The sequence below is a fragment of the Carettochelys insculpta genome, chromosome 3 (assembly GCF_033958435.1).
Source record: "Carettochelys insculpta isolate YL-2023 chromosome 3, ASM3395843v1, whole genome shotgun sequence".
NCBI classification, from domain to species: domain Eukaryota; kingdom Metazoa; phylum Chordata; order Testudines; family Carettochelyidae; genus Carettochelys; species Carettochelys insculpta.
In genome coordinates this window covers 154,112,950-154,140,641 of record NC_134139.1, presented here as the reverse complement: position 1 = coordinate 154,140,641, position 27,692 = coordinate 154,112,950, and the positions used below count along the sequence as shown (strand labels likewise).

General features: G+C 43.6%; 1 protein-coding gene across 2 annotated transcripts in view; it reads left to right on the top strand.

Annotated features, from left to right (window-relative positions):
- Nucleotides 1-8,208: 8,208 nt before the first annotated feature.
- Nucleotides 8,209-27,692, top strand: part of COL19A1 (collagen type XIX alpha 1 chain) — a 338,823-nt gene continuing 319,339 nt past the window's right edge. For both annotated transcript variants that reach the window (XM_074991087.1, XM_074991086.1), the window contains exons 1-4: nt 8,209-8,274; nt 10,874-10,971; nt 23,876-23,950; nt 24,374-24,473. In XM_074991087.1, coding sequence (XP_074847188.1) covers nt 10,878-10,971; nt 23,876-23,950; nt 24,374-24,473 — 269 coding nt within the window. In that variant the 5' untranslated portion in view covers nt 8,209-8,274; nt 10,874-10,877. The remainder of the gene's footprint in view (nt 8,275-10,873; nt 10,972-23,875; nt 23,951-24,373; nt 24,474-27,692) is intronic.

Genomic DNA, 27,692 nt, shown 5'->3' with positions numbered 1-27,692 from the left:
TTGGTCCCTTTCACAGCTACTGCCTCACCTGGCTGCACATGCAAGGCCACCCATGCCAGCCTTCAGCAGGAACCCCAGGAGCCCATCTGGGAGAGTGCACTGAAAGCTGCAGCACACCCCAGCCAGCTCTCTGCAGAACACCCACTGGCTCTTGCCAAAGCAGCACATCAGGGTGCACTGCCTTACCGTCATCTCTGTTCCTAGATGCTGTAAAATGCTGTAGTGCGTTTTAAATTAACATGTTTTAGTGATCAGATTTGCACCATTGTTTAAGAAATATGTAAAGAAGTGTCAGTGGGAAATTTGATTTAAATCAATGATTTTTTCTTGGTGATTTAATTCAATCTATCCTGGATGGAGCTATTAAAAGATGGTGCAAAACTGGTTGGAAAATCACTCCTTGAGAGTAAAACAAGCCAACAGTCATTTAGCACTTTAAAGACTAAAAAATAATGTTTGTCAGTCCCATGGAAGCTCATCACCCAATACATTATTTTGTTAAGCTTTAAAGTGCTGCATGACCACTGGTTTGTTTTGTTAGAATACAAGCGAGCATGGCTACCTCCCTGAGAGTACTTATCAATAGCTTACAATCATGCTGGAAGGTCATAACAGCTGAGTCTACACGTGCACGCTACTTCGAAGTAGCGGCACCAACTTCGAAATAGCGCCCGTCGCGTCTACACGCGTTGGGCGCTATTTCGAAGTTAACTTCGACGTTAGGCGGCGAGACGTCGAAGTCGCTAACCTCATGAGGGGATCGGAATAGCGCCCTACTTCGACGTTCAACGTCGAAGTAGGGACTGTGTAGATGATCCGCGTCCCGCAACGTCGAAATTGCCGGGTCCTCCATGGCGGCCATCAGCTGGGGGGTTGAGAGATGCTCTCTCTCCAGCCCCTGCGGGGCTCTATGGTCACCGTGGGCAGCAGCCCTTAGCCCAGGGCTTCTGGCTGCTGCTGCGGCAGCTGGGGATCCATGCTGCAGGCACAGAGTCTGCAACCAGTTGTCGGCTCTGTGTGTCTTGTGTTGTTTAGTGCAACTGTGTCTGGGAGGGGCCCTTTAAGGGAGCGGCTTGCTGTTGAGTCCGCCCTGTGACCCTGTCTGCAGCTGTGCCTGGCACCCTTATTTCGATGTGTGCTACTTTGGCGTGTAGACGTACCCTCGCAGCGCCTATTTCGATGTGGTGCCGCACAACATCGAAGTTGAACGTCGACGTTGCCAGCCCTGGAGGACGTGTAGACGTTATTCATCGAAATAGCCTATTTCGATGTTGCTACATCAAAATAAGCTATTTTGATGTTGGCTTCACGTGTAGACGTAGCCAACAAGTGGGATCCCACAGGGATCAGTTCTGGGTCTGGTTCTGTTCAGCATCTTCATCAGTGATTTAGATAATGTTATAGAGAGTACAGCTACAGAGTTTGCAGATGATAACAAACTGGGAGAGAATACAAGTGCTTTGGAGGATAGGATTAAAATTCAAAATGATCTGGACAAACTGAAGAAATGGTTTGAAGCAAAAAGGATGAAATTTAATGAGGAAAATGCAGAGTACTCCACTGAAGAAAGAATTATCAGTTGTACACGTATAGAATGGGAATTAACTGCCTACAAAAGAGTACTACAGAAAGAGACCTGGGGGAGGGTGAAGTGGTCCACGAGAAAATAATGTGTCGACGGTGTAACACAGATGCAAAGAAAGCAAACATCAATCTGGGATGTATTAGCAGGCAAGTTGTTAGCAAGACACGAAACAATTCTTCCCCTCTACTTTGCACTGACTAGGCCTCAGCTGGAGTATTGTGTCCAATTCTGGGCACCACACTTCAGAAAAGATGTAGATAAACTGGAGCGAGTCCAGAGAAAAGCAACAAAATTGATTAAAGGACGAGAAAAGATGACCCATGAGGGAAGACTGAAAAAAATGGGTCTGTTTAGTCTGGTGAAGGGAAGACTCAGAAGAACCCGATAACCATTTCCCTGTACAAAAAAGACTATTTCAATAATGATGGAGAAAAAAATTGTTCTTCTTAACCTCTGAGGATAGGAAAAGAAGAAATGGGCTTAAATTGCAACAAGGAAAGTTTTAGTTGGACATTAGAACATAACATAAGAACATAAGAATGGCCATACTGGGTCAGACCAAAGGTCCATCCAGCCCAGCATCCCATCTGCCGACGGTGGCCAATGCCAGGTGCCCCAGAGAAGGAGAACAGAAGACAATGATCAAGTGATTTATCTCCTGCCATCCACCTCCTGCCCTTGTTCTGATGGCTAGGGCACCATACTTTATCCCTGGCTAATAGCCATTTATGGACCTAACCTGCAAAAATTTATCAAGCTCTTTTTTAAACCCTAATAGAGTCCTGACCTTCACAGCCTCCTCAGGCAGGGAGTTCCACAGGTTGACTGTGCGCTGTGTGAAGAAAAATTTCCTTTTATTAGTTTTGAACCTACTACCCATCAATTTCATTTGGTGTCCCCTAGTTCTTGTATTATGGGAAAAGGTAAATAATTTTTCTATATTCACTTTCTCCACACCATTCATGATTTTATATACCTCTATCATATCGCCCCTCAATCGCCTCTTTTCCAAACTGAAAAGTCCCAGTCTCTCTAGCCTCTCCCCATATGGGACCCGTTCCAAGCCCCTAATCATCTTAGTCACCCTTTTCTGAACCTTTTCTAATGCCAATATATCTTTTTTGAGGTGAGGAGACCACATCTGCACGCAGTACTCAAGATGTGGGCGTACCATAGTTTTATACAGGGGAAGTATGATATCTTTTGTCTTATTATCGATCCCTTTTTTAATAATTCCTAACATCCTATTTGCCTTACTAACTGCCGCTGCACACTGCGTGGATGTCTTCAGAGAACTATCCACTATAACTCCAAGATCCCTTTCCTGATCTGTCGTAGCTAAATTTGACCCCATCATGTAGTACGTGTAATTTGGGTTATTTTTTCCAACATGCATTACCTTACACTTACCCACATTAAATTTCATTTGCCATTTTGCTGCCCAATCACTCAGTTTGCTGAGATCTTTTTGTAGTTCTTCACAATCCCTTTTGCTTTTGACTGTCCTGAACAACTTGGTGTCATCTGCAAACTTTGCCACCTCACTGCTTACCTCATTTTCTAGATCATTGATGAACAAGTTGAACAGGATCGGTCCCAGGACTGACCCCTGGGGAACACCACTAGTTACCCTCCTCCATTGTGAAAATTTACCATTTATTCCCACCCTTTGTTTTCTGTCTTTTAACCAATTCCCGATCCATGAAAGGATCTTTCCTCCTATCCCATGACCGCCTAATTTACATAAAAGCCTTTGGTGTGGGACCGTGTCAAAGGCTTTCTGGAAATCTAGGTATATTATGTCCACTGGGTGCCCCTTGTCCGCATGTTTATTAACCCCTTCAAAGAATTCTAATAGATTAGTTAGACACGACTTCCCTCTGCAGAAACCATGCTGACTTTTGCCCAACAATTCGTGCTCTTCTACGTGCCTTGCAATTTTATTCTTTACTAGTGTTTCTACTAATTTGCCTGGTACTGATGTTAAACTTATCGGTCTATAATTGCCAGGGTCTCCTCTAGAGCCTTTTTTAAATATTGGCGTTATATTGGCCGTCTTCCAGTCATTTGGTACCAAAGTGGATTTAAAGGATAGGTTACAAACCACTGTTAATAACTCCGCAATTTCACATTTGAGTTCTTTCAGAACCCTTGGGTGAATGCCATCTGGTCCTGGAGACTTGATACTATTCAGCTTATCAATTAACTCCAAAACCTCCTCTAATGTCACTTCAATCTGAGTGAGTTCCTCAGATTTGTCACCTAAAAAGGCTGGCTCAGATTTAGGAACCTCTGTAACATTCTCAGCCGTGAAGACTGAAGCAAAGAAATCATTTAATCGCTCCGCAATGGCACTGTCTTCCTTGATCGCTCCTTTTATATCTTTATCGTCCAAGGGCCCCACTGCTTTTTTTAGCGGGCTTCCTGCTTCTAATGTATTTAAAAAACATTTTACTATCATTTTTTGAATTTTTGGCTAGCTGTTCCTCAAAAACTTTTTTGGCTTTTCTTACTACATTATGACACTTAATTTGGGAGTGTTTATGTTCCTTTCTATTTTCCTCACTAGGATTTGACTTCCACTTTTTAAAAGCTGCCCTTTTCTCTCTCACTGCCTTTTTAACATGGCTGTTTAGCCATGGTGGTTCTTTGTTAGGTCTCTTACTGTGTTTTTTTATTTGGGGTATACATTTAAGTTGGGCCTCTAGTATGGTGTCTTTAAACAGTTTCCATGCAGCTTCCAGGGATTTTAGTTTAATTACTCTACCTTTTAGTTTAAAAGAAGTCCTAACTGTCAGGGTGGTTAAGCACTGAAATAAGTTACCTATGGAGGTTGTGGAATCATCATTATTGGAGAGGTTTTAAAGCAGTTTAAACACTTGTCAGGAATGGTCTAGATAATACTTAGTCCTGCCATGAGTGCAGGTGACTGGATAGATGCTCTGTTAAAATCCCTCCCACTTCTCTCATTCTCTGATCATGGCCTCCTGTGTGTCTTCTCTAGTGACGTGCCTCTCCAATTCTTATATTCCATGGCTGCACCTGAAAGGCACAATCTAGTTCTACAGAAAAACAACAGCAGCAAACAGTAACTGCAACTCTGAAATAAATTTCAACAAGGTCAGTGAACCAGTTAGAATGTGCAAATAGCATTACAATAAGTACAGCAGGTGGATCTAGCAGCGCACCCTCTTTCAAGCCTGCACGTCAGTGTCATAGATTTAAATGCATTGTGCCTTAAATGACAATAAATGCATACAATGATTTCTCAGCTTATTGTGCATCTCCATTCGGCTAACATTTGGACCCCAGGATCCTACTGACCACTGCATTATTCCCTCACTATGCCAATCCATTGAAATCAGTGGAGTTATACCAGCACAACAATGAAATAACATAGCAGTGAATTATTATCATCAACAACCATGGGCTCAGTGCCCATTGGTGTTCAATGCTTCCCTCACTATTTCCTTCCATCTTTCTCTGCCCAGCGCAGAATGTCTTAGTTTCTGCAGATTAGCTCTGCACCAGTTATGGTTAATATACATACTGCATAATAGTAATGAGAGATATGTATACCCATTACAGTACATGCAAATACAATACTTTCTGAGAAGTAGAAGATTATGGCTTATTGTCAGAGCTGTCACTTAGTATACAGATCTCTTATCACTTAGATGAAAGTTTCACTTCCTGCCTATTTCATTGCATTTCATGTAAGCTACCCCACTTTAAGGTTATGTAAATACTACAGCGATCTGACAACAGAACTTACTGTCAGACGGTATCTTCCTACAAACTTCTGTTGAAGGATTGTGGCCTTACTGCAAAGTGGATTGAAAGAGTGATCCGCTCTGTCGACAGAGATTGGCCTCTCTCTCGACAAAACGGCCATCCAGAAGCAAAGCAGACAGGGCTGCGCAGCGTCCCGGAAGACCTGTCTGTTGACAGAGGGTCCCCTTGAATGTCCAGCCTGGCTTTTTGCCAAAAGAGATGTTCTGCCTCATGGGGGAGCAGCAGAACAGTGTAACCAAAGAGATCTGTTCTGTTGATTTACTGTCAACAGAACGCTTCATAATATATGAAGATACACATCTCATAGAACTGGAAGAGACCTCAGGAGGTCATTGAGTCCAGTGCCCTGCCCTTTTGGGAGGGCCAAGCAGCATCCTTTTTATTCTTATTTTTTAATCTATTTGCCCCAGACCCCTAAAGGATTGAGCTCACAACCCTGGGTTTAGCAGGCCAATGTGCAAACCACTGAGTTATCCCTCTTTGCCCACAAAAGCTTACGCTCCAAAATATTTGTTGATATTGAATAACTTAGGCTATGTCTACACGAGAGAGTTTTGTCGACTTAATGCATGGAGCATCCACATTCCTTCCTGCCAACTGGGTCCATGACCAGGGGCCTGGGACTCTGCTGCTGCCACGTCTGGGGTGCTGAGACTGCCTGCCATTCCAGAGACTCAGGGTACTGCATGGCTGTCCCGTGGCTGGGATTCCTATTTCTCTGGGCTGTTTGGCCTGCAGCAGAGCTCCCTCCAGGTTTCCATCCCTGCGGCTGGGTTCCAAAACGGCTTCCAGCTCTGTGGCTGGGCTCCAACATGGCTGCCGACCCCACTCCTGGGGTCCCAGCTGCAAGCCCCACTTCTTGGGTCCTGGCTGCCAGTCCCACTCCCTAGGTCCCAGACGGTGGCAACATCCTGGTGCATGAGTGGGTCCCAGCTGTCAACTCCTCCCACAGCCTTCCCTTCCTGCTCCTAGGTCCTAGGATAAATGTTTAAACATGAATTTTGATTGGTTCCACAGTTACTGATTTTATACATTTTTCACATACTTAGTTTGAACCAAAAATCCAAATAGCCAATACAAGAATGTAAAATGCTTTTTTACTTCCCTATAGACTTCTGTTTGGAAATGTAGTCCTAGTCAGAATTTAGCCCACAGTTTAAGTACATCTCTGACAGCTTTCCTTGCATTTTGTAGTCTATACTTTAGAATAAATTGCTGCATTATCATTGAGGATATATAGTCTGCTTCAGATGATAGTGGTTCATTTCTCCAATGTGTTTTTAGCCAACATTCAAACCTATTTCAACCATATTGTGTTTCAGACAGTGCATATATTTTGACTGACCAGCACAATGGATAAACTTGGTTCTCAGTTACAATCGCCACTATGATGCACATGAGCTCCCCTGGATTATTTGAACAGTGAAAGAACCAGAGTTGCTCTCAACACCTAAGTCCCGAGAGCGGAAAGAGTCAAAACTCTTTTGAGTCATCACTTTGCATTGTACCTATGCATCTGAGTAAAGGCTGTAGGATCAAATTTTGGCTCCATGACCAGAACCTTGCTTCCCAATAGTTGTATGAGGTAGGAAAGCATTTCCATTTGTGTTTTACTGCCTGGAAAACTGAGGTCTAGGGATTTGTGATTTTCCCAAAGTCACACAAATCTGTGGCAGATATGAGAGCAAAAATTAAATGTCCTGACTCAGTCTTACATTTCAGCCACCAGACTATTTTTGCCTTCTTTTTGTGCTTCTCAGCCAGGAAGAGTAGAGACTATTAAAAGCCTTGTAACAAAGGTAAAAGTATATAAATTTCATGTGTGACTTATCTGTTGTCCTGCACAGTTAGTTCCATGCTTGGTGAAACCATGAAGTATAGTTGGAAATTCTGTGAGGGAAAACCAAATATAAAAGAGATTTCTACTTGATCTGAAGGCCAACAAGTTCAATTAAGTTCCAGGTAAGCATTTTTTGGATGTTTACCCACTCAACGTTAAACTTTTGAACCTCCTGATTCCCTCTTCACAAATCATCACCTCCTTGTCTTGACATCAGAAACAGATCTACTAGAAAAAGAGAGAACTTTAAATACATTTAAATGAGATGCATTAAAGTTCTATGTACCTACTTGTAATCATTTTCTTACTCTTTATCCTTTTATCCTCTAGTTTATATGTGTAGAGGCTATACTGGAAGGCTGTCATAAGCACATTCAGAGGCCCATGAAAAGTAGTTTAGGATATTCAAGTGAGAATTAGTGGCAAGGCTCACTGTCATCAGTTTATCACAGACAGATGATATTACAGTGCAAGAACAGCCTGGGTTTTAAATGATGGGCTTAAAAAGGCAAACTAAATACCAGTCATCTGCTGTGCTTTGCAGCATCAGTGCCATAAATAGGCGCATTCTCTTGGTCGGTTGGTTGGTTGGTTTTAAATTTATGACAAAGTATATAAAATTAATGACATGCTTACACTTAAGTGTTAAAAGCCAGTTCCCTGCCGGTGTGTTAATGTCAGGCACAGTACTTCACAGCCACTGCTCCTGAACCAGAACTCCCTCTCCCTTTCTTTCATTCATGCAATCAAACTCAGGCAATGTATTTGTTGAATAGTTTATTACACAAATAAAATAAAATAAAATAATCTCTTACATTATTACCAGACTTGGAAGAGATTAGTGTGCTCACGTTAAACCCCTGATTTGTGTTGCTGACGGTCCTATGTTGTAGTATATTCCGTGCTCACTGAGTGGGAGGGTCACATTGTGTGAGACTAATAAGGACAGAGCAACATCCCACTCTTTGGAGACTGGATCCAGCAACTCCTCAGCACTACAGCAGCTTTGTGCAGACAGGCACCGTGCTTCTGGAGGACTTAAGTAAAAATAAAGGTAAGTTGCTCATATCTGTAGCCAATTTACACATCACACATGCAATGCAATTTCCGCTCACTGTATTGCCAATCAAGTTTACTTCTGATTTCTGACTGTAAGTATATAAATACTATATACAGGATGTTTATATGTGCTTGCCACTTTCTGGATAATGTACTATATAAATCTGCTCGCACTCGTGTAAATATTAGTATAGTTATGTTTCTGTATGTATATACTGTACATATATATTTGTTTCAATTAAAGCTGCTAATCAAAATGCTCCTAGTGCAGGTACTCTAGTTAACACAGTGATTAAATGCTGTTACAAACTGGCACAAGACCAAAATGTATCTATTTGTTAAACACGTGGGGATGTATATAACCTCGTGGATACACAGAAGCAAATATCTCCTAGTCTGTGACATTTCCCTGAGCTGTGGGAGTCGGCTGGCCTAACTGCCATAAACGAAAGTGGTTTACTGAGCAGGGATCTGCTGAAAGAAAAGCCAGTGTTACGGGGATTGTGCAGGTGTGCAGCCCAGGAACAGAGCTGGTGTGGCTCTCCGGGGCTCCGGCATTGCTGGGGGATTCACTGCCAGTCATACCTTTACTATGGTAGAGCTCCTACAGGCTGGGGCAGAAAGGGAGAGGGGCAGAGGGACCTCCCCCCCGCCCCCACAGTCCTGCCCGGAGGCAGCAGGCGATGCCCCTCCTACCTGCCTTCGCTTTGTTGCCAGTTTACTGTAAGTTTCACCGAGTTTGGCTGCGTCTTAGCTGGTGGCCCCGGCTCGTGCCGGCTGCTGTTTCCCCAGGAAGGGGAAAAAGGCGCAGCCCCCGGGCAGCGGCACCGCAGCGGGGTGTCCTCACGACCCCACGCAGCGCGCTCACCTCTGCCGGGCATGTAACCGCGGAGGGCGCCCCCCCGCTGCCGAGGACGGAGGGAGGGGTCGGCTCCGGCGCCCGCCGCTGGGCCGCCTTCTCTGCGGGGCCCGGGCGCCGCTCGCTCCTGGATACGAGCCGGCCTGCGGCGCTCCCGGCCCCCAGATGCTTGGGCGCCTCAGCGCGGGAAGCGCCCGGCCGCCGCTCCGAGGAGGGAGGCGCGAGCGGGGCTGGGGCGGACAGCTTCGAACGAGAGCGGCTGCGGGCGGCCGCGAGCGCAGGCGGCAGGAGACTCGAAAACCTCCAGGAAGCGCCAGTGGCCTTGCTGCTCTTTCGGGCCAACTGATCCGTGTCAGCTCCTGGCCCCACCCCTGGCGTGAGCGCTCGGCCTTCCCACCCTCCCCTAGCGGCTTGGACGCGCTGCTGGGCAGGGGAGGCGAGGAGCTGCACGTTTCCCCCTTCTGCTGCCCGCTGATTGCAGCTCGTGTCAATGCGTCTTTTACTGCCTGTAAAACAAATCAGAAGGAACCGGATAAGCTAAATTTCCAAGGCGGGGTGTGTTCCCCTCTGCACCCTCATCAACTCAACTCGATTCTTGCTATTAACTTCTGACATGTTGATTGTATAAGTGCTTGATCCTCCTCTGAAGCAATAAACCCGGCAGAAATCCCCATGCAGAGATACTGCAGGCATGGGGAGGAGATAGTGGCATGGCAGCGGTGTTATTTAATTTGTAAGAGCTTTCTAAGGACAGCCATAAGCTTTTAGCTCTAGTACATTATTTAAATCTTGTAGAGCAGGTGCAGGGACTTCCAACACTTTCTTTGACAGATATTCATTTTATGTTATTATCCATACTGCTGACTGACAGAATAAGCAGAAAGATGAAAACATCACAGCACAAAAATAATCATAAATAAGACATTGCACAGTAGACATACAGCATATGTTTTCTTCAGTTCATCCTCATAGTGCAGACTACATCATGCTTTCACAAAGAAAAAATGAATAATAATTTATTGTTGCATTTTACTGTGCTTTGTTAAATCCATACTATCCTGCTAGTTGTAATTGACTTAGCCTTAGAAGAAACCCAGTATTGTGTTCAGAAGACAAAGCAATTTTGTTGGACAAGCTTCATTATTTTTTTTTTAAATTTAAACTCTTAACTTAGGTCAGGCTTCCCTAGATACTTGCATATTTTGCACAGAAGAAAAATGTCATGACAATTTTCTTTTTAAATAAAAGTGTATGAAAGAATTAAGGTTTTTTCCCCTCTCATTTGGTCTGATGACTTACTTTAGCAGTCATTCTACAACATTGTGCCACCAAACAGTTAAACTAAAATATCTAAGACTAAAAAATCTTGGAGGGAAAAAAAGAAGCTAGTCATTCTAATTACATGATAATTTAATGGCTTTTTAAATAATATCTGAGTTAGTATTGCTATAAATGAGTTGCTCATGAAACTAAAAAAGTACCCAGGAAATAAATTTATCACCCAAATCTAAGTTGTGATTAGTCAGTGAACTTTTTCAGTCTCTTTAACACAGATAAATGATGTGCATTGTGCACAACCAATGACTTTCTCTTTTCTTTACAAGTAAGAAATTCTTCTTTGTGGGGTTATTTTTTTTCGGAGGACTGGGAAAGGGAGAATAAGAAGATATTGTTCCCATTGTGAGTTATATTTTTTGTTTCAGATTTGTGGTCATTTGTTCACATGTGTCCGCAGGGAGATGAAGCACGTTGGATTCTTCATAGTTTGGCTTTGGATGACAATTCTCTTCCTCCTTCCTGTTTCAATATCTATGGCAGCCACTGACAAGACAGGTACTTCTCTCTCTCTCTTGCTTTCCCTTTTTTTGTTCTAGTCAAACTGATAAAAGGCTGATAAATTTCAATATTGAGACAGCTCAACAAATAAATAATGATGCATAGAAAGTAAATGGACCATGTAAGCATACGAAGTTACATAAGCTCCATCAGTTCTAGCATCTCTCTTTGAAGAAGTCCATTTGGGATGTATCTAAAGGAATCATTTCTGTTTTCTATACACAGCGAAGAATAAATGTTTGAAAGCAGCTTTATCCACTTGCAATTTTGTAGTGTATTCCCTTGATATTTTCTCTCTTTTACATTACATATATGGAAACAATGAGGATTCATGTGGCACCTTATAGACAGTGCAAATAAGTGATAGTCACATAAACACCACCCTATACCAGAAACCCACAGACCACTGTGCTTACCTACATGCCTCCACCTTTCATCCAGGGCACACCACACGATCCATTGTCTACAGTCAAGCACTAATACAACCACATTTGCTCCAATCCCTCAGACAGAGACGAACACCTACCAGACCTTTACCAAGCTTTCCTACAACTACAATACCCATCTGAGGAAGTGAGGAAACAGATTGACAGATCCAGATGTGTACCCAGAAGTCCCCTGTTATAAGACAGGCCCAACAAGGAAAATAACAGAACACCACTGGCCATCACATACAGCCCTCAGCTAAAACATCTCCAGCTCATCATCAGTGATCTATAACCCATCCTGGACAATGTTCCCTCACTCTCAGAGACCTTGGGAGGCAGGCTAGTCATCGCCTACAGACAGCCCGCCAACTTGAAACAAATTCTCACCAGCAACTATATTCCACACCACAGTAAGTCTAACTCAGGAACAAATCTCTGCAACAAACCTCAGTGCCAACTCTGGTCATATATCTACACCAGCGACACAATCACAGGACCTAACCACATCAACCACACCATCAGAGGCTCTTTCACCTGCACATCTACTAATGTAATATATGCCATCATGTACTAGAAATGATCCTCTGCCATACACATTAGCTAAAGTGGACAGTCCCTATGTCAAAGAATAAATGGACACAAATGAGACATCAGGAACGGTAACATGCAAAATCCTTCAATCTCCCTGGACACTCAGTAACAGATGTAAAAGTAGCCATCCTGCAACAAAGAAACTTCAGAAAACAGACTCCAAAAAGAAACTGAAGAGCTGCACTTCATTTGCAAGTTTGACATCATTGATTAGGAACTGAACAGGCACTCGGAATGGCTGGTCAACTACAAAAACAGTTTGTCCTCTCTTGGTGTTCATACCTTCACATGAGCTGCTGGAAGTAGGCCACATTGTCCCTGACTGAACTGATCTCATCAACTCTGGCCTTCCTGTTGATTGGTACTCCCTTCTTTTCATGAGCCTGTAAATTTAGACCTGCCTCTGGAATCTCTACTACATGCATCTGATGTAGTGGGTCTTTGCCCCTGAAAGCTTATGCTCCAAAAAAATCTGTTAGTCTATAAGGTGCTACAGGACTTCTCATTGTTTTTGCAGATGCAGACAAACATGGCTACCCCCGATACCTATCCAAAAAGATTCTAGTCCCTGCCTTGAAAAATCTAGAAGTATATGAATACAATTTTGTGAGTTGGTTTTATGTTTTAATCTGAGGAAAGCATTTACTGGTACCCCTAAAGGCATGCCAAGAAGCTTAGAGATGTAGAGTAAGGCAGTTCCTTGCCCCTAAATAAAGAGAAGAGAAGGGAGATAATAGTCTAGCAAAATGGTCACAGTAAAATTTGGTGTGTGTCTTATTACTTCTGTGATTCCCCCACCCCTTTTCTCTGCTCCCACTTGCCATCTGCCTTTAATCTAGTTGTCTTCTCTTGAAGAATGTATTTTCCCCCATCTCGTTTCATTTCTTCTTCTGTATTCTGTCACTGTAACCCATCATCTCTGAGAAGTACAGATGATCCTCAGTTATGACATTCCACTGAAATCAAATGGTACTTGAAATGCTGATAGACTGACACCATGGTTTGACTTACAAGAATAGATTTTGCATTTACAACACTCAATATTGCAATGGGGTAGATTGTTGTTCCAACTTACAACATAATTGTAAGGAACCAATTGTGTCATAATTCTGAGGATCACCTGAAAATCACCTGTGTTCTTGCAAATGGTACCATATGGTATGATATTGCATCAGAAAATGACATGCCAATACTCTGGGGCTGTCCACATCTCAACTCCCTGAAGTGTGACTAACATCACCAATACAAATGTTTTTATTTTGTTTTAAATGCTATTGGTATACAGTGAATAAATAACAGTGTTAATTATGGTTGGTCGTAACTAACTAACATCACCAATACAAATGTTTTTATTTTGTTTTAAATGCTATTGCTATCCAGTGAATAAATAACAGTGTTAATTATGGTTGGTCATAGAGTACAAGTAATCCATTGTGGAGAGCATGAGTCTCAGTTCTAAATTCTCTTGAACTTCTAGAGTTGCAAAAGCTAATAGTTCTACATGTATGTTATTCTGAAACCCCGGAAGTGGGAGAGTAAGCCTCCTCCAATAACTCTGCATTAATCTTCTCTTGCCATTTGAAGGAGTGGAGTTGGTGGGCTCTTCTAGCTACCTGAGATGGTGGGTTGAGAAAGAAACATTTTAAAAGGTCTGCAGAACTTACTGAAATAATCACTATGAACATATGTACATCTGAAATATACATGAAAACAAAACAGTTAGTGCACCTCCATCTTGTCAGGTAAAAGCCTCTTCAGTTAAAAGTAAGTCAGTGAGGCTACATCTACACAAGAGGGTTTTTCTGAGAAAACTGGGCTTTTGTCGAAAAAGCTCAAGGAGCATCTATGCACAAAATGCACTTTGTCAACAGACTGTCAACAAAACCTGGCACATCCACCAGCAGCATTGTGCCTCTCTGCATTGAGGTATAACATCTTTGTTGACAGTTTCCTGTTGACAAAAAAGCCATGTACATGCTCCAGGGGGCCCTCTGTCGACAGACACGGCTTCTGGTTCACTGAGCAGCCCTGTTTGCTGAACTTCTGTTTGGCTATTCTATTGAGAGAGTAGCCGGGCAGTCTGACCACTTTCTGTCAACAGAGCAGATTGCTCTTTCCATCCACTTTTGTGTGTGGATGTGATCCATTGACAGAAGTCTTGCTGGAAGATCTCTTCTGGCAGTAACTTCTCTCAACAGATCACTATAGTGTAGATGTAGCCCCACAGAAGACTGCGTAGGCCATGAGAGATGGCTCACACACATGAAATGAGAAACAAATATCTAAATTTATTAAAATATCTTTTTTCTTTCATTAAGTCCAAGTGACTCCATTATTCCCCTCCTCAAGGTCAGTTCATCCTGGATGGCTCTCTTGTTTCCGCTTCTTCCTTGCAACACCCTTGCTTATCAACCTATGTATGCAAAAGAAAGGGGAAATCTACATGTGTGCATTAGTACTTTAAGAAGGGAGATTTGTTTTCCATTTGGTATTTTGAATGTGCCCTGAAAATGATTTCATTTCATTAGCTAATATGGTTGTAATTAAAGAAATGGCAGTGTTGAAAAGAGGAAACGTTGGAGAGTTTGACAGATTACTTTGGGCCTGCTTGAAGCAGTCTTCCTTAGGCCCTGTTGAGTGTGCTGGCATCTGTTTGATTCACACCAATGATTCCTTTCAGTATCTGTGCAGAATTTTTGGTGTACTAACCATTTACTGGAGGGAAATGATTACTTTTAAAAATGAAATATAGCAAATCGAAGGGAGACAATAGGGTTACCACACCAAAGACCACGAAGTTCTGCAAAACCCATGTGTTAACTTTTCTTCAACATATTTAGATTTTTCTCCTAATTGTTTTATTTTGTTTACATGGTTGATTTAACTAGTTTTTGATTATTGGAAGCATGTGTTTTCACAGCATGGAACTGAGTCAACTCTAATGTTTCAGAAAGTTCTAATGGGATCATTTCTAAGTTCTGTTTGAATATTAATAGCTCTGTCGAATTTTGATTGTTGATCAACTTTTTGTTATCAGTATCCTTTTCTGTAACATGGGGCTTCTAAGCTTTGTTGCCTGACCTGTGACAGACATGGCATATGGAAAGTTTTAGAGCTACCAATAATATAGTGTAGCCCACCAGGGCTCTGTGAGGGGCTCCTCCTGTCTCGGGTCAGTAGGCGGTCACTCTGCCTCCTTACACTGTTGCTCAGTCTCCTTTTGGGGAATGAGCTGCAGCACTGCTTCCATGGTCCAGACCTGTAGTCAGGCCAAGCACAAAGGCAAGCAGCCCTGGCCCTCGCTCAGGGCAGGCAACAGGAGTCCAGGTGCTCAGTCCTATGGTTAGGCCAAGCACAGAGTTAATGAACCCTGGCCTTTGCTCAGGGCAGGAAGCACACAAACAATCTACATTTCAGAAGCTTAGGCCTGTGCTCAGATTGAATGTTTAAGCCAGTTGTCCAGAGGCCCTACTTCAGGGGGTGAGCAACAAACAACACCAGTTCAATAGGTCAGTTCTATGCTCAGGCCAAGCAGCAGTTGCTAGGCTCAGGTCCTGGTTTGGGGTGGGACTGCAAATTTTGGGTAACTTAGTTCTGGCAGACTGACCTGAAGAATGAGTGGTGAAGGAGACTGCCATCCACAGATAGAGGTAGCCGAACAGGTTCAGCCAGACTAAAGGTATGTCTACCCAGCAGCCTTATTTTGAAATAAACTATTCTGGAATTGCTATTCTGCTCTACTGCTATACACAAAGGCCATTTCCACACAGGCCACTTCCTTTGGAAGTTGTATGCTAATACACAGAGCGAAAGATGCTAATGAAGCGCGGATGCGAATTCCCCACACCTCATTAGCATAACATCACGTGATTTGGAGTCTGGAAGACCGTTCTTCCAGACTCCAAAAAGCTGTGTAGAAACGCGGCACCTGGGAGGGCTTCCGGAAGGATGTGCTTCTTCCAGAGGCCCCTTCTTCCCAAAAATTTTCAGGGAATTTGCATCCACACCTCATTAGCATCTTTCACTCTGTGTATTAGCATGCCACTTCTGAAGGAAGTGGCCTGTGTAGAAACGACCAAAATACATTTCAAAATAGCACTTAGGTATTTCAAAATACAGCATCAAAACACATAGAGCCTGTTTCGAAACAGAGCCATTGCATGCACTGGCTGCATCTACACTAGCAAGTTCTTTCACAAGATTTTTTGAAAGAAGGGGGCTTTTTTGAAAGAGTCCAAGGAGTGTCTGCACACAAAAAAAACATTCTTTCAAAAGTAAATTGAAAGACCATGGTACTCTTTTCAAAATCACTCTTCCTTTCCTGTTTCAGGAATAGCACCCCCTTTAAAAAAATTTTTTCCGAAGAACATGTGTAGATGCTGCACAGGGCCCTTCTTTCGTAAGAACAGTCTTCATTTTCAATCCCTGGTCCATTCTTTCGAAAGAGCAGGGGCTGTGTGTATGCTCTCTTTCAAAAAAAAAAGATCACTCTTTTGATCCGCTTTTTGAAAGAACAGGGGCTGTGTGGATGCTCTCTTTCAAAAAAGCAGATCACTCTCTTTCAAAGGAAGTTCTTTCGGAAGGGATCTTCCGAAAGATCTTCTTTCAAAAAATCTCTGTAGTGTAGACGTGGCCACTATGGCTTATTTCAAAATAGGATCCGTTCCCTGTGTCTGTGTCTACACTAGCCCCCTCCTTTTGGAGGGGGCATGTTAATGAGGCAGTTTGGAAGATGGTAATGAGGCACTGACATGCTATACAACACCTCATTAGCATAATGGCAGCTGTGCATGATTTGAAAGTGCCGCTTTCAGAATGCATGCCACCCATATAGATGGGGGAGCCTTTCAAAAGGACCTACTGACTTCGTAAAGCCCCTTCTTCCTATTTGTCTTAACAGCACCTATTTTGAAATAGCTCTTTTGAAATAGGTGCTATTCCTTGCACAACAAGGTTTATCAATTTCCAAAATAAGCCAACCACTATTTCAAAATTATTTCAAAATAGCAGTTGTGTTGCATAGATGCTAGCATACTTATTTTGAAATAACTATGCTGTGCAGACATACCCTTTGTCCTTGGGCTATTTCCACACTCCCCAACTGGGCATACCTGGCTCCAATGCAGGTCTTCTGGGCCATTTGGGGGTTGGAATCTCTGGCAGGGTTGGCAGTTCTTCTAAGTCTGTCTGAGGTCTCAGTGAGTCTGGCCAGTCCTCATCCTCCTTTAGGTCCTAGCTTGAGATCTCTAGTCTTACATCCTGGCTTCCAGTCAGGTGACAGGATGGGGCCAGGATCTGCCACCTCAGGGCACTGGGAGGAGCTGCTCCCCATCCAGGTCAGTGGGCTAAGGGGCTGAAGAGGACCTTGGCTCCGGACTGTGGAGGGGGTCAGTGACTTGGTTGCTTGTCTGTTTCTGGGGTGGTGGCACAGACTTTACTCGCTGTGGGGGCTGAGGAGAGGCAGGGAACCCTTCCCCCAGCCTAGCTGCGCTCCCCCATCTACCAACACCACCCCCACCCCCACCGCCTCCTCCACCACCACCCACCTTCCCATCTAGACTGCCTCTTCACCCCTCAGTAGGGCCAGAGTTTGCTGTCTTTATTCATCTGCCCTGCCCTTGCCCCAGAGTCTGCTGCTTTTGTTGCCTTGTCTGAGTCCCGGAGTTTGCTTCTGACTGTCCCAGCCCACACCCCGCAAGTTTGCTCCCTGCCTCGCCCCACCGACTGGTTACCTATTCCACCACTGGCTTTGAGTTTGTTACCCCGCCCTACCGTTGGCTGGCCCACCCAAGCCCCCTGCTCCATTTTTTCCCCGCATTTCTGCTGTCCCCTTCTCCCCAACCCCATGTCCTGTGTGCCCCACTCCCTCCCTGAAGCACTCTGTCCCCTGCCCCCACTTTAAGTTGCCCTCCGATCACTACACCCGCCTGATGTTCGTGTGATTCCCCCACCCCAGTGCAGCCGGAGGAGGTGGTCCCCTGACCTGCACCCTCCACGAGGTTCCCCAGTCCTCTCTTGTCTCACCAGCACCCTTATCTTCCACCTCCAACCTAGCGGGGAGGAGTGGTTGCCCCCCCGTCCCAGCTCTGCCCCCCACCTATTTCAGCAGGGGAGAATGGTTCCCCCTTCCCTCACTTCTGGTTCTCTGACCTCCCCTCGAGTGCCCTCCTTCCCCCCTGGGAGGGAGTGGTTCCCCTGCCCCCTTCCCCCTGACCCTCCTGCCCCTCTTCCTGGCCCCTGCTCCTCTGCACACCACTAGGCAGGGAGGAGCGGTGAGCCCCCTCCCCTTCCCGTGTGACCCCCACCCCTCCTACCTGTTTGACACTCTCCTCCTCTGCCAGCTCTTCGACGGCAGGGGGGAGTGGCTCTACCCCCAAACACCACTGCCCCTTCTGCCCTGCCCATGATGGTGAACACTCCCACCCCCAACCCTGCTTCCATACCCATTGATCAGTCAAGACCCCCCATGCCACTGCACCACAAGAACCCCACAGCTGACCTCTCAGCCCCCAGCCGAGGCTCTACCACTGCTGTGGCTGCTGCCCCCTCCACCTTGCGGGGAGTCCCTCCCTCAGCCAGGGGAAAGGGCAATGGAGTGAAAAAGGACAAGAATCCAGCCCAACTGCCCAAGCCCTGTGCTGCCGTGTTTCCCCCGCCCACGATCCCTTCTTCTCCCACTGTCCCCTCCACCAGCTCGGCCACTATCCCACCTGCAAACCCCCCACACCTAAGCCCAGATGGCTGCTGCCCCCCTGAAAACTGCCACTCCATCTGTCCTGACCACTGCCTCCAGTTCCACCTTGAGTGGCTGCAGGCCCTTCCCACACCTCACCAGTAGACACGGAGTTCGTTGCCTCCCAGTGTCCACCTCGCTCCACGTTGGAAGCTATGTGCAGGCATTGGCAAGGGTTCTGACCACCACCCAGATGACACTGTCACCTTTACCCTTGACCGGGTGGGAGACGATCAGTTGTGCTGCTCCCTGTTGGACCGCATTTATCTTTCCCGTTTCCAGCTGGCATCGGCCCACTCTTCCGTAATGAATGTTAAAAATTCTCTTGTTTTCTTGATTTTTGTCTTTATGTAGTTCCCTTGTCTAATTTTGTATTTTAACTGTCCACTTTGAGTGGCAGATACAAGGGGGATCTGGGTTGTCAGCAATAGTTAAAAATCCTGCTGGATCTTTTTTCCTCACTGTAAAACATAGCTGTAAAACAGACATTGAGTCACTCTATAAAACTGAGGGCTGTCAACTCCTTGTATGAAAATGAATATGTATGGGAAGCTGTTGGTCTTCACATTCTAATCTCTTGGCTCAGCTCTAGGAAAATAACCATTGAGGTGATGGGGTCATTTTTAGCACAAGCTAAAAGAAGAATTGCACTAGTTCTTTCAGTTTTTGTGGGTATGTAGAATACAGCCAGCAAAGTAGCATTTATGTGGCCTTGGTATCTTGCCTTTCCTGCCTCGACTGTTATGCCGTTGGCAAAAATACGCTTATGGTGTATTACATGGTCTTAGGCATTTCAGAAACAGCTTTGATCAGCAAGACAGAACAGAAATTATGGCTTGATTCTTCACTTGGACTTTAGGGGAGAAAGGGCAGGTGGAACTCCCTGATCCTCTGCCATGTAGCCCTAGAGTAAGTTTAAAGTTGCTGGACTGGAGTTATGCTGGTGTCAATTCAAACTCCATTGAGTCTCATGGTTGTTTTAGAAGTGTATTTGTGAAATGATAGCAGAAACAGGCCTGCTGTATATTTTCTAACCATCATTTCAGGAATAAAAATTATCAGTTATAAACATGCCTCTGTGCTCTAGAGTGTATATTTTCATGGGAGTATTGGAGATACAGAAAGTGCGTGATAACAGAGAACTTGCACACAATAAATAAAACAGGGAATGGGGTTGCACTGTCACTTAGGAGTCTGATGAAAGATTGCATACAAGTGACAGAGGTGGCAACAAAAAGACTCTTACAATTGTGCTTATTCTCCTGGGAAAGATTGCCTCTGTTGTGAATTATTCTTCTTGTTCTTTTGTAAGGCCATTTATTATCAGTGGGTTCTTACATATCTATTAGTTGATATATTTGAAAGAGACCTGCCCATAAATTACCTTGCTTTTTAATTGTGGGCTATAGTTTAGACATATAAAACAGGGCATTTGCCAGTATCTGATGGTTCTTGCATGTTACTGCTTTCACCCAATCTGTTTTTAAACATTTCTGAAATAAAGATGACCTTGGTTTCATTAATCATTTAATGAGGTAATAATTTTTATATAAATTATGTCTGACAGCTATACATTTATTGTCTTTGTCAAATAGGTATGCTAATTATAAAGAAGTGATTCTGTTACACTTTAAGTGGAATTTTTAATTTTTTTTAGAAGAATGTACTTTCTGTAGTAGTACAGAGTCAGTGTTGTATCACAGGCATTTTACAGTTAAAAGTGGAACCATTTCAGGGTCAATTTCCAGTCTCCAATGTATTTGCTATCCTTTAAATATAGGTGAGTCTCAGAGGACTAGTTGCGTTAGTCTGTATCTGCAGGCCCACCACTGGGGCAAGGTAGGGGATAGGGGGCAGTTGCATGGTGCTCCAGCATTTCAAAGAGGCCCAGAGCTCCAGCTACTTCTGCGGTGGGGGTTGCTGGGGCTCTGGGCCCCTTTGAAATGCCGCAGCAGTGCTGCTCTGCTGCTCCACAGGCCTGTTGAGGGTGGCCCAGTGCCACGGCCTGAGTGGTCATAAGGGCTGACTGCCCTAGGACCTCCCCTCCTGCCCTTGGCTCCATCCATTCTGGGCTGCACAGCCAGGCCCCCCTTCCACTTTGCCCTTAGATCTGATGTAGCCATTGGCCCTGCTGTGTATGTGCCAAAAAAAAAAATGAGGAGTCCTGTGGCACCATAAGACTAACATTTATTTGGGTATAAGCTTTCATGGGTAAAACCTACTTCATGGCCAGTGCACGTCCAATACATCTGATAAAAGTGGGTTTTACCCATGAAATCTTATGCCCAAATAAATATAAAGCAGTCAAGTAGCACTTTAAAGACTAGCAAAATAGTTTATTAGGTGAGCCTTCGTGGGACAGACCCACTTCTTCAGACCATAACCAGACCAGAACAGACTCAATATTTAAGACACAGAGAACCAAAAAGAGTAAGCAAGGAGGACAAATCAGAAAAAGATAATCAAGGTGAGCAAATCAGACAGTGGAAGGGTGGGGGGGAAGGTCAAGAATTAGATTGAGCCAAGTATGCAGACGAGCCACTATGATGACTCAGAAAGTTCCCATCACGATTTAAACCATGTGTTAATGTGCCAAATTTGAATATAAAAGCCAGCTCGGCTGCTTCTCTTTCCAGAACGGTGCGATAATTCTTCTTCGGTAACACACATACCTTTAGGTCATTGACAGAATGCCCCATTCCATTAAAATGTTGACTAACAGGTTTGTGGATCTGGAGTGTTTTGATGTCTGTTTTGTGCCCATTGACCCTTTGTCTAAGGGAGTTAGAAGTCTGTGCAATACACAAAGCATCTGGGCATTGTTGGCACATGATGGCATATATGATGTTAGTAGAGGAGCATGAGAAAGTGCCCGTGATTCTGTGAGTAACCTGGTTAGGTCCAGTGATGGTATTTCCAGAGAAGATATGTGGACAAAGCTGGCAGCGGGCTTTGTTGCAGGGAAAGGTTCCAGGACGGGTGTTCCTGGGGTATAGACTGTGGCTGTTAGTGAGGATCCTCATGAGGTTGGGAGGTTGTCTGTAGGAGAGATCAGGCATGTCACCCATGGCCTTCTGGAGGGTAGCATCCTGATTAAGGATAGGTTGTAGGTCTTTAATAATTTGTTGCAGTGGTCTGAGTTGGGGGCTGTAGGTGATACCCAGTTGTGTTCTGTTCTTGGCTTTTTTGGGCCGATCTTGGCTTCCTCTCTGTTACTATCCAAATAAACATGCTCATGTTTAAGATGCCACAAGTCTCCTCATTGTTTTTTAAATGTGGATTATTTTTAGGTTAGTGTGAGTTCATTCCTCCTACTTTTTTACTGAACAGACACACCGAAAAGTCTCATGTCCTGTGTTGCTGAAACTTCAGGCTTACTTTAGCAGTCTTTTCTGGGTACTTTAGCACATGACAGGATTGCATGCCTACAGAGTATCTGGACAAAATCCTGCATCTCTTCCTTCTGGTAGCCCCAATAGGCTTCAAAGGGGCTGTTTTCATGAGTTTGGTTTAAAAAAAAAGATGTAAGACGTGCATAAAACTGAGCTTGGTCCTTATCCTCTTCTTCAAAAAGGAACAGAGAGGGAGTCGTGCTAGTCTATATACTATCAAAACAAAAAGCAGTCAAGTAGCATTTTAAAAACAAGCAAAATAATTTATTAGATGAGCTTTCGTGGGACAGACCCACTTCTTCATGGGTCTGTCCCATGAAAGCTCACCTAATACATTATTTTGCTAGTCTTTAAAGTGCTACTTGACTGCTTTTTCTTCAAAAAGGGTATGTATGTCTTTAGTGCAACATAAAGCTTTTGCAACATGATGACATGTTGGGTTACAGTTCATTAATCTTAGAATTTGGAAAGGTGAGGATCCATACATAGATCCTCATACTTTAATATTACTTATTGGAGACAAGTAATAAGGTGACCATATCTCCCTGTCCCAAATACAGAACAGGGAGATATGGCGGGAGGGGCATCCGCTTCCAGCTCCACCATGGCCCAGGGAACCAGGAAGGAGGGGGCAGCCAGCAGCCCTCCCCCAGAGCCCCAGGGAAGCAGCAGCCGCTAGCTGTCCCCGAGTCCAGGGGAAGTGGCAGCCACCGGTCTTCCCTGGGAGCCCCAGGGAAGTGGCAGGGACACGGCAGCCACCCATGCTCCCCTGCTTCTCCCAGGCTCAGGGAAGTGACTCCCACCAGCAGCTGCGCCTGCACAGCTGCTGGCGGAAAAGGTCAGCAGTGAATGGAGGGGACAAATACAGGACAATTAGTCCCTTTTAAAAAAAATAGGGACACCTTTTTGGCATCCCAGATATGGGACTGTCCCCCCCTCATAGGGATGGATGGTCACCTCAAAAGCTAGTAAAAGGCATGTTATCATACTTTAAGCATAACCTTTAATATAATTCCTCAAATTGTTAGACTAATTTGCCCTATTTCATTATGAGCTTCGCAGCTGTTAAATGTAATCAGTATATTAGACTTAGCCTCTGTGTCCCAAATATTAGAATACTTTGCTTGTTTACTAGAAACAAACACATTAATTCATAGGTAAAACAATCTCTGATGTTTCTTAATTTTAAGTCTTTTTAAGACAAAAATAATGAGATATTCATTGTTCATATAGTATAACAATATCCTTATTAATTTACATTTTGAAATTCTTATTTTCGACATTGCCACTAATATTTAACTATGGCTAGGGTAATTCATTATATGCTTATCACTTTTATTTTTGTATTTTCATTAGTCTGCTGTAAAATCTTTTCTTTTTTAATTCCACACATAATCTACCTCCAGCCCTACCAGCCAGAAGGGTTGAATATTTGTATGTGCTTGCTTTAATCACAAATGATTGAATTAAAACGTGATTACCTCTTATCTGTTTATAATTATAATATTAGGAGAATACTTTGCACACTAAAATGTAATTACAGATATTTTAATATGATAGTTTGGTTTATTTCGTAATCCTAAATGTAAAGAAACAAGAAGGAATATTAGTAGCAAACTAATTAAATTGAAAATTGAACTCTGTTCATATTGCCTTGAAATTCTGTGATCACTGTCATGGTAAAAATAAATCCTTTCATGTCTGATTTTTTATTTGCTAATGTTTATTTGGTACAGTTACACCGTATTCTTTTGTAGTTGCAGTGTGTCCTACAATGAGACCGGACGAACATCAGCGCAGACAAATCTACAAAGAAAATCTTGATATTTCAGGTAAGTGATTTTTTTTAAACAGAAAAATTATTTTGTTAAAACTTTAATACATTACTTCCATACTTTTTCTGGTTCTTATTTTATTCTTGCTCATTAAAATTAACCTGGATTTCACTTTTACTTCAAACTTATTGTATATCTGCAGCATAGTTATTTTCATTGGTTCAGATGGTATAAGAATCCAGCCAATGCATTCCTCAGAGGTTGATAAGTCAAGTGCTGAGGGAATTTCACATTCATATGCCTTTCTATGAGAAAATGCAAACTGGTAATCTGTGTGACCTAAAGCCTTAGGATTTGAAATAGCCTGTCACTCTATAGACTAGAGAAGCACCAAGCATACTAAAAAAATCAGTATTTTTCCCCGGTTTTAAAATTGCACTAAACAAAGAATAAACTAAATTAGTGTATCACATTTCACAGGTTTTGATCTAGCAGACAGCTTTTCTTTGAGATGGGCATCTTGTGGAGGTGAAATAACCTGTTTTAAACTGGGGAACACACCTCTTATCAGAGACACTCGGTAAGTAAAACAATATTTTATCCCTAAAGATCTTTAACAGGAACCAAGGTAAATACTAGGTACAAAGTGCTACATTAAGCAGTGTGTTCACATAATGCCACAGAAAGATTTACTTGCCAGTCTTTGGGTATTTTCAATTGCAACAATCTTTCCATATAGGAACCATAGTTTTTTCCTCATGTGGAGTGCAAAGATAAGCAGATGAAAATTTAATTGAATGTGTGCTACGGCTTATTATACCATAATGCTGGTTACTTCTCTTTGTGTATAGAAGGAAGTTGCATAATTCTCATCCTGATCCAGTGCCCGTTGAGGTTAATGGTAGGTATTTTTCCCCATTGGCTTTAGTGAATGCTGGATCTGGCCATATAGGGATTACAATGAAGTCAAATTGCAAATTAACTATTGATTGTACAGTCCTTTCTCAGACAAAATACCTCTTGAATTTATACATGTTTCGCTCTTCATCTTTCTCAAAGGTTATTTTCTTTCCTTTTTTCTTTTTTGCATGATTCTTTTTGGACTCTTCTTGGTTTGACTCCTTCTTCACACTTCCCTTGTTTTCTTCTTCTTTCTTCTCTGTCTATACTTTCCAGTAGTGGAGTTTATTTGAGTTTTTTTTATGTGAGTTTCTTGTCTACCTTCACCTGCTCCCAGGTTCTTCTGTTACTGGCTTCATTTCCTGCTTCTCACACTGTATTCTTACCACAGTACATAGTCTCAGAGTGGTAGCTGTGTTAGTCTGTAGCTTCACAAAAAACAGGCAGTCCTGCAGCACCTTAAAGGCTAACAATTGTATTAGGTAAAGAGCATTCATGAGTAAGACTCTTATCCATGAAAGCTCATTGCCTCATAAATAAAATGGTTAGTCTTTAAGGTGCTACAGGACTGCTTCAGACATTCTTCAGAGGGAATGGTGAGTTTTTCACTTTGCTGGCAACTCTGAAGAATAAAAAATAAAGCAAAACAAAACAATCTTTCACTACTGGTTTAACAGATATTTTAATATTTTCAAATCAAAAAGTTGAAAATACTCAGAGGCTACGTCTACACGTGCAGCCAACATCGAAATAGTCTATTTCGATGAATAACGTCTACACGTCCTCCAGGGCCGGCAACGTCGATGTTCAACTTTGACGTTGCTCAGCCCAACATCGAAATAGGCGCAGCAAGGGAATGTCTACACGTCAAAGTAGCACACATCGAAATAGGGATGCCAGGCACAGCTGCAGACAGGGTCACAGGGCGGACTCAACAGCCAGCCGCTCCCTTAAAGGGCCCCTCCCAGACACAGTTGCACTAAACAACACAAGATACACAGAGCTGACAACTGGTTGCAGACCCTGTGCCTGCAGCATAGATCCCCAGCTGCCGCAGAAGCAGCCAGAAGCCCTGGGCTAAGGGCTGCTGCCCACGGTGACCATAGAGCCCCTCAGGGGCTGGAGAGAGAGCATCTCTCAACCCCCCAGCTGATGGCCGCCATGGAGGACCCAGAAATTTCGACGTTGCGGGACGCGGATCGTCTACACGGTCCCTACTTCGACGTTCAACGTCGAAGTAGGGCGCTATTCCTATCTCCTCATGAGGTTAGCGACTTCGACGTCTCGCCGCCTAACGTCGAAGTTAACTTCGAAATAGCGCCCGACGCGTGTAGACGCAACGGGCGCTATTTCGAAGTTGGTGCCGCTACTTCGAAGTAGCGTGCACGTGTAGACGCAGCTAATATGGGATTGAAATTAAAAGTTTTGTTTTGTCCTAACCTAATTTTTTTCATTTAGATTTCAGTGACTGGCAAAAAGGATTATTTGTAAAATGCTGGGTGGGAGGAGTGGAGCAGATTCACATTTAGACCAACAGGCCTTTTGCAACACAAGCATATCGGACATGCATCTGATGAAGTGGGTCTTTGCCCAGGAAGGCTTTTGCTCCAAAAAATCTCTTAGTCTGAAATATGCCACAGAACTTCTCGTTGTTTTTGTGGATGCAGGCTAACACAGCTATCCCCCTGATACTTGTCACATTTAGACCAGCAAAGAGGATAATTTTCTGAGGACTAGGACACGTAGGTTCAATTTCCATTGTGCTTGAAGAAGAGAATTTATTGGAACTTGGTTCTAACCTCATTGTAGGCGAGTGTCCTAACCTCTAGTCTAGGGTATGGTCTGGTATATGTATCTTTCCTATTGAAACTGTTCCACTGTGAATACTTTCTTAAATAACATTTCAAACAGGGACATGAACTTTGGTCTACTACCTTTTTGATGATTGCTTTAACCACCAAGCTACAAAGTTGTTGGCAATCTTGATCTCTCTGTGGCTTGATGACCATTATTAATTGCCTCTGTTGAGGACAATAAACAGTCACTCATAATGAGGATGAATAGTCATTAAACCAGAGAGAGAGAGAGAGAGAGAGAAAATGAGTCAAGAACTTCCTCCCTTCTTTGTTCATCCACCTCCTGGTATTTTCAGGCTATGCTGAAAGGGCAGAAGACATTTGATATGGGTTTAGCTGTGCCACAACTTTATTTATTAAATGTTTGGGACTACCCAGCAGACAAAATGTTCAGCATATGTATCTTTCTCTTGTTTTCTTCCATAATTAACTTGTGGGGGTGTTTCTTACCTGCTCTCCCCACCCCTCTTTTCCACCCATGTCCCTCCAAAAAATCCATTGCTGGCACCTTATCAACCACCCCCTCATAGGAGGGCTAACGTGGGCTATAATAATGGGTAACTGGGCTCCCTGCCATACAATCACAAGAGTCCTCAACTGCCCCCAGCTTGCTCTTTACCAACTACCTCACCTCAAGTCTTTTCCCAATCCGTTTATCTGTTACTGCATGCCTACTTTTGTGGAGTACCTACACTAAACATCTGCTGTACACACCAATAATGCGTTGCTACATATGGCCTACTACCTGACATGTCATGCATGACCACAGCCCACCTGAATCTGCTCTGAAGAAGACAAAAAACCCTCATTTGTACCTAGGACAATATGGTCATAAGGGAAAAATTCTTTCCAGCCCCCCTTAATGGCGTGGCTATTATAATGTCTACAGCAGGTATAACCAATAACCTTGTATATTTTTCACTTGATAGAGAGGGAAGGTGGGTACTGCCTAGCCTATTCCATGTGAAGGGGAGAGTCCAGTCACCAACTGGCCTTTTTAAACTCCTCATTTCTGAATGGTGAGTCAGCCACCAGGCTAACCA